Source organism: Lolium perenne, chromosome 6 (genome assembly GCF_019359855.2).
Source record: "Lolium perenne isolate Kyuss_39 chromosome 6, Kyuss_2.0, whole genome shotgun sequence".
NCBI classification, from domain to species: domain Eukaryota; kingdom Viridiplantae; phylum Streptophyta; class Magnoliopsida; order Poales; family Poaceae; genus Lolium; species Lolium perenne.
The window spans coordinates 106,030,935-106,038,802 of record NC_067249.2 but is presented as its reverse complement, the minus strand read 5'-3'; the positions used below and the strand labels follow the sequence as shown (position 1 = coordinate 106,038,802).

General features: G+C 51.9%; 1 protein-coding gene across 1 annotated transcript; it reads right to left on the bottom strand.

The window, feature by feature from the left end:
* Nucleotides 1–4,580: 4,580 nt before the first annotated feature.
* LOC127307444 (transcription factor NIGT1) lies at nt 4,581–6,644 on the bottom strand. Its single transcript, XM_051338173.2, has 5 exons — nt 6,359–6,644; nt 5,983–6,275; nt 5,509–5,845; nt 5,297–5,373; nt 4,581–5,181 (listed from the first exon to the last, which is right to left on the bottom strand). The coding sequence occupies exons 1-5, from the start codon at nt 6,507–6,509 to the stop codon at nt 4,834–4,836; spliced, it is 1,206 nt and encodes a 401-aa protein (XP_051194133.1). The 5' UTR covers nt 6,510–6,644; the 3' UTR covers nt 4,581–4,833.
* Nucleotides 6,645–7,868: the final 1,224 nt, after the last annotated feature.

The window sequence follows — 7,868 nt, the reverse complement described above, 5'->3', positions numbered from 1 at the left end:
GCGGCGGCTGCACAGGTCGGTCGTTCTCGGAGACGAGGACACCGAGCCTCGCGATATCGTCGTCCGCCATGTTGTCGGGATACTCAAACTTGGGGCCCTCCGCCATGGCCAGCTGCCAATTCTGGAAGACGACCGCGACGTAGTCGTCGCTGTAGTCCTTGACCTCCTCGTTGTGGTACTCCAGCGCCTCGATGTAGTCGTTGTCGTCGCCGTAGTCATCGTCGTCGTTGTCGTACTGCGCAGGCGTCGGCGCCTGCTGCGCACGCGTCGGTGCCTGCTGTTTTCGAGGACGAGGCGACGGGGGACGGTCGAAGGGAAAGTCACTGTCGCCCATGAAGCTCGCCCTCCTCCTCTGATCCCTCTCGGACACGAGATACGTCCGCCAGCTGTCGGAGTCGATGGCGTACGCCGGATCGGCGCGGAGGTCCGACGGCAGGTACCGGCTCCTTCGCCGGATCTCGGTGCTCCTATCTGGCTCGCGCGCAGGCACGGGAGGGATGGGAACCCGGTGGTAGCTGAGCCGCCAGCCGCCAGGTATGTGCACGTCCCTCCACGCGTCGCACGACGTCTAGTGCGCGTGCATCAACCTCCCCACGCTGACGGGCAGCGCCACCCTGTTCGCCCGCTCCTCCTTCTTGGTGCCGCTCCCGGACGCCTCGAAGTCGTTCTTCTTCTTCCCCATGGTGCTGCGACGGTGGTGGTGGGAGTGGAGGTGTGGGCTATGGAGGAACGATGCCGGTGGATTTTTAAGGCCGGCCTCGCGCGGGAAACGATGCCATTGAAGGCGGCGTAGAAGCCCAGCCGCCGCCCGCGTGCGGAAGAGGCAGCCACGACATTGATGGTGAAGGCTGCGACTTAGACGCGGAAGCGATGGCCGTGTAAGCGATGCCCTCGATACAGGCTCGCTGCCAGGCGGGCTAGGTGGAGATGCGAGCGGTCACTTGGTGCGTCCGCGAATGGCCCGGACACGATACGTCGCCCGCTGAAGGTGGTACCGGACGCATTTTCAAGCCGGGTGAAACGGTCGCTCAGCGTCCGTTTGAGTCGCTTACACTAAATCTAAAGTAGGCGAAACGTAGACAACATTGCATTGCGAGTACTAGGATAAAGCATGGAAAAAGGGAGACGGCAATGAATGCAAATATGGAGCAGCACAGGACAGTACGTAACGTATCTCGGAAACATCGCAAGCTGGAAGGCGCCGCGGCAGCTGGAACTGGGGCACCACCCAACCAACCAGACGTCAGACGAGACGCGGCCCTTCGGCGCGGCGAAAGGCCAACGGGAGACAATTATACACACAGAAGGTACTGTGCACCTCGGGGACGACATAGGGGGCCGACCAGCCAGCCAGCCAGCGCCGAACGGAAGGAAAGATCCGTTGGCACCGGGTCCAAACTCCAAAGATGGCCCAAAATTCCCCTCTCCCGGCCTGTTCTCGTCCACGTCGGGGACGAGGATATTCGACCGCGCGGAGCGAACATTCCTCCGACTGGGAAGAATCTCACATCGATGCGCCGCGCTGGCTACTTGCCACTCGTCGCGAGGAGCTGTGCGCGCGTGCTCCGCCAGTCGACACCAGCTCTTTTTCCTACCGATGGCGATGTTTACTTCATTACTTGCTAATCTTTTCTCCACGTGACTGAGCTGGTAGCGGATTTGAGCAAATGCCAAATCTTATCTTAGTCGTGTCCCACTGTGGATGTACTCTTCTCTTCTGTTCTGGCCGGTGACGTGTCCTGGTAGTTGGATCAACGAAGCATCAACATAAATTTGATCTTTTTTTTTGAGATCAAACGGCTGCATATATTAGGCACACTCAGAGGCCAAAAGAGTCACAATACAACCTGGCGGAGAACCCAGCCATGAATTACAAATATTATTACTGCAGCCTAATTTAGCTAAGCAATGCGCCACTCCATTACCAGATCGACGCACATGTCTGACCGAGTGATCCTCAAAGCCACTAAGCAGAGCTTTTATTTCCTCCAGAACCGGACCATATAGAGACCGATCCAGCTCCCTACTCCGAAGCTTTGATACCACACTCAGTGAGTCTGTCTCCAAGCACACCTTTGCCACTCCCAAGTTCCTTGCTAGCACCAGCGCTCTCTTGTAGGCCTCTACTTCTGCGCCCTCAGGATCCGCAACGAAGGTCAAAAAATGGCTAGCTCCTGCCAAGAACTGGCCATGGTGGTCCCGAAGAACCACACCGCACCCTCCATTACCACTCTCCGATGAGAACGCTCCGTCGGCATTGACTTTGTGCCACCCCTCCGCTGGGGCCTGCCAGATTGCGTTCGGCTGTGCCAGCTTTGGAACCTGTATGGGTTTTAGACCAGCCCATTCCTCCACCAAGAATATCGTCCGCCGAGCAACGTCCAAAGGATCCGTGATCGGCGTCCCATCTCTCGTTTCGTTCCTGGCTAGCCAGAGCTGATACAAAGCCATCACAGCCAAGGCGAGCTCCTTATCATGCAGCTTGCCCAACCAATCCAGGCACCAACCACGCAGCTCCCTCGACGTGTGCACACGAGAGGAAGGGGCAGTCAGCTCGAAGCCCGTTTGATCCCTTAGCAGGCCCCAAAATCGAGCAGAATGAGGACATCTCCAAAACCTGTGTATGAGAGACTCCTCCCGATTACACACAGCACACAGGATCCCTAGAAAAATCTCTGATCCTTTTGATTTAGCCTCGGTGTCTGTATTTAGGCCCTCTTTCATTCACTTGATTTTCAAAATATACTCTTGTGTAAAATATCTAGTACTTGGGAATTTTACATTGGTTTGATGCTACTTCATAGATTTTGCACAAATTCATTTGCGCTAGATTAGAAATAAAATTTTGCATCCACCTTGACTGCTCGGAAAGAATCTTCATTTTTTATTTTTCTACTTCTACATTTTAAAATCATGCGAATAAAAAAAATCACCTTGGGCGAAATATCATACCCAAATAGAGGTGTTGTCGAGAACAAAACACCTCTACTTCCTCATGCTTGAAAACCCCCCTCACTGTGTTGTACCCTCACGCTCGACCTCCCCTCTCTTCAGGGGCGGAGCTAGTGGGAAAATTACCCTGATGCATGTTCAAGAGCTTGCCGCATTGCTAGTTAGAATTATGCCTCCATGATGCACTTTCTTGGCATAACCTGACAAACTTGCCTTATTATGCTCACTAGTAGTACTAAAAAATCTCTGATCCTGATGCATGGGCATCAGTGTAGCCCTATAGAGCTCCCCGCCTCTCTGCCACATATCGTTGTTAGGCTTCTCACATCAACATCAATTGTCATAATCCATCGTTCATCAATAGTGCCAAGTAAGGGCACCCACTAATCTACCACACTTCATTAAGACATCATTGTAAAGCAACTATAGACCTGTGGCATGCGTTTCTCGTCGGCTACCATGCATGTTTTTATCGACGCCGATCACCACCGTCCTCTTTATATATCAACCTCGTCGGTTGGCCCCCTCCCCGTTCTTTCATTCTTCCGTTTCGGCTAGTCACGCGCTATAATTATGGTAAGGTCAAATGTTATTAGAAGACACTCTTATCGATAGCGCACACACAACTAGCACATACAAACCATAATATCAAAAATTAAACACCCGCACATGTTATAAATTTCGCAGGATTGAATGTGGTTCTTAAAAAATTGGAAAACACTATGAATAATAGCACACATACAATTGACATACACAAGGCATCCTATCAAAACTTAAAGCACAACAAACTCTCCCTCTTAATATGGTAATGAAGTTGGTACAAATGCATTATAACTAGCTAAATGAAAACAAATTATATGAAATTGGTATAATGCATATCATAGCTTTACCCTAAGCCGAATCAAAATGTGTTTGTGGTTGTAGCATAGCGGGAGAGGCTATTGGTATGCCTAAGCGATAGGGAAGTTACACGCTTTTGGGAATAGTTTGCAGGTGGGTTTGTTGTGACAATTTTCGCTCGGTTTTCGCCAATTAACTAGGTAATTTTCATCTCCTTAATTATTAGATTAGGGCAAAAATATTACCCGCATTTAAGCCTTGTTTGGTACTAGAGTTTCTATGGGGGTTAGTGGAGGTAATCCCCTGGAGTATTGAGTGAAACCCCTACCTTCATCTAATTCCTCACAAAACCCCATTCTCACTCCAATAGACAAGGGATAGAATACCGGAAATTGAGAAAAGTACACTAAGATTTGGAAAAAGCGGGGATGAGAGAAAATTAAACTCGTTCAATACTCTAGTACCAAACATAATTTTATAAATAAACTGAAATTTAGTGTTTGGTAGGGATTTTCCCCACTAATCTACATAAAACTCTGGTGCCAAACAAGACCTTAAGGAAACATCTAACAGTGGTCACTAGATTTTTTTTTTCTTCAGCACATTTGGGCTAAAACCTTTCCTTAGCTGTAGGCTGGACATATTTGAGAACACTTCGTATTGAAGGTGTGCATTAGCAGCGATGTATAAAAACTTACATAATGTCTGCTTTCAACGTTTCTTCCTTCTAGCATGCCCAACAACGGGATGAATGAAAATGAAACCTAAATCGAATTTAACATGCATGAACGATTCTAGGAGTATTTCGATTCACAAATGTGTCTTATTATATTGTCTTACTCACAAAACAGAGACATGGCGTGCAAATCGCAGTGCCCTCGTAACAAAATGGATCACGCACGAAGCAATTAAGCTATAGGCTATAGCTAGATAGCTCCAAGAAACTACTCAAAGATATCCGATCGACCATGGTCTCACACGTATACCGTATACACATGTCCCTATCAAATGGGCCTACGCTAAGATTACAAGGTGGCGAGGTTAAGCAGAGGTTGTTTGGGACGACGACGATGCAGCCGGGGAGTCGGAGCTATCCTCGTCCGTGCTGCCGCTTCTCCGGTCATCCGTCTGCTTTTCCGAGTGCGGCTGCAAGCCTGACGGCAGTGTCGCCACTGGAGCATATACCTGGCTCGGGGTTCCCGACGCAACGTTGGCGGGCTTCATCTGCGGCTGTGCGGCCGCCGCTGCGGCTGCGGCGGCGGCATACTCCTGTTGGGGAACCCAGATGCAGCTGCCCACCACGACGAACTGCTGAGGGGGCTGTGCTGCGGCGGCGCCGCCGCTCTGGGCCGTGGAGGTCGGCCTCCTTGACGTGTGCAGACGGTACTTCTGAACCCCAAACACAGCAAAATACTGTCAGATCGGACTCCCTATACTAGGCACCAGAAGGATGTTATGGAGATAATTAGCTAGGGCACGGATCTCTCTCATGAAGCGCACCGACCTGCAAATGGCTCTTGACCTCGTCGTTGGTGAGTCCGTCGACCTTCATCAGCTCCCGGATCTGCTTCGGCGTCGCCACTGCATGCGTAGGAACTACGTCAGTTAATTAATGTGTAGGAGTAGTACGTACGCATTTATTTGGTTTTCGAAGCTTTCTTGATCGAGCTGGTAGGATAACGCAGAATGACTAAAGAATGAGTCATGGGGACCGACCGTGGGGCCCGCCGAGCTGCTGCAGCGCGTGCAGGAACTTGCGGTGGAGGTCCGGCGCCCAGCACCGTCGCGGCTTCCGGTTGTGCTGCGACTGCCCCTCTTTGTCCTTGTCTTTCTCCTCCGTCTCCATGTCTTTGACGTCCTTACGATCCTCCTCCTTCTCGTCGCTGTCGTCGCTGGTGGGCTTGTCCCCGCTGTCTCCGACCACCGCGGAGATCGCCGGTGCCGTGGTTGACGACGCCGGCACCTCGGGCTCGGCGCGCTTGCTCTTCTCGAACGGGTGGAAGGCTCCCCCGGTCTTGGTGGCGTTCAGGGCCACCGGCTTGCATGGCATCTCCTACAAGAGAGTTCATCAGGAGTGAGATCGATGTTTATCATTCGGTTCATCCCTCAAGAGTACGTCGATTACTGGTTAAATCCGAACAGAATCCAAGAGGAACACATAAATATGTGTTGATAGATGATTAGGTATACCTTGTTAAGAGACGACTGTTGGGGCTGCTGGCTCCAGAGCTGCACGGACTGGAGCCAGTCCGGCATGGGCCTCTTGGTCTCCGGCGTTGGTGGGCGCGTGTCGGCCTCATCTTTCTTGGCGACGTTCTCGACCAGCGGAGCGCGCGCGGCGTGGGTGCTCTCCTCCTCGTCGGAGGAGCAGAGGGAGAGGCTGGGCTTGAGCGGGATGAACTCCTCGAGGACGGGCCCGTGGTCGGTCACCGTCTCCTCGCTGGCGACGACGCAGTCCATTTGGCTCTTCATCCCCTCGATTGCTATATACAGTATATACACGGAGGCCAGTAAGAACCTAGCGAAAATGGAAAGATCGGACGAGCGTAGGTAGGGTAGTACGTACTTTGGGTGACGAGGTCGAGGCATAGCGGGAGCTCGCGCTGGAAGACGTGGATCTTGCGGCGCTCCTCCTCGAGCGCGAGCAGGTAGTCGCGGAAGCGGCTGCGCACGGCGTCTGCGTGCACCGACGACGGCAACTGCATCTCCATGTCCATCAAGGCCTCGTCGGGTGGGGTGGGGATTGATCGGGAAGAGCGAGCGCGATGGGGGGGAGAGGAAACGGGGCGGGGAAGAGAAGAAGAGGAAGGAAAGAAAGGAATCGCGGTCGGGGCGTCGCGTAGGGAGCGAATCTTGCTCTTATTCTTACACGGGAAGGAACGGAAGAAGGCGGAGTAGTGATGGACGGGATTGGTGGGTGGATAGGGACGGACGGAAAATAGGGAGGGTGGTGGAGGCGGATGAATATTCGGCGGGGGATTCCCATTCCGTTGTGCGTGCGGTGGGGCTGTTGCATGTTTTATTGCTTGGGAGGGAGGGAAGGTGAGTGAGTGGGCAGAGGATAAGGCCGACGACTGACGACGACAGGGAGGAGAGGATGCCGCGGATCGATCGGGACGATGCGGAATCTCTCGCGGGCCCGCGTGACACGCTGTGCCGGGCGGGGACCGACGGACGGACGGACGGGGCTACCGGAGATTCCCGTCATATCCTTCCGTTTCCTTCGGGATGTCTCGTCTATGGTTTGAGGGTGGTGCCTGCTCGATCTGTGCTTGATGATTCTAATGGTGGTACTGGTATCTTGATGACGTCCTACAAATATATGCGAATAATCTTCCCTGCGTCTCTCCGTTTCTCTTGTGGTGTATGGATGGTGCCTCGCCGATCCGTGCTTGATGATTCCAAGGGCATCTCTAGCGGATCCCGGGTATCCGTTTGGCTCGGATAATAGTTGCTAAAAAGATCTTGAAAAAAAAACCACTAGGCAGATCCCATAAAAAAAGGCTGGCTCTTGGATAGTTTTATCCGATGTTGTGAATTCGTCTCTAGAACCTACATACAGCCGGGTTGGAAGATTGCATTGCCCGCACCCCTCGATAGACGTGTGATTGTGAGCGGGATGGAAATTTCACCTCTGCGCCTTGAGCTCATGTGCTGTTGCCTCCACTGATCTCCCTGCTCCGGCCAATTGAAGCCCTACTGCGCCGCCTAGCCTCCTGTAAGGGCATTCATGCCCTTATTTTTATTTTTATATTTGGTGAATACAAGATTAGAGAGGACTAACTTTTTCTTCAATATCATCTACATGTTTACTTATCTCTCCCTTCATTGGTGTTGGTCCATATTTGCAAAATGGAAAAGACGAGGAAGGGACTCAAAGACGGAGTCCGGATGAGCGCTACATGGTAGTTCTTCCTTTTCGATTTCTCTCCCTCTTGAGTATAGGATCCCGCACTATTAAGAAGTGAAAGTTCAGAGATGGTAAACCTAGAGGGAGGTGAATATGTTTCTATAAATTTTAATTCTTTCTTTGTAATATTAGGCTTTGCGGAAGGTGAGCCTAATGCAAACTAGGT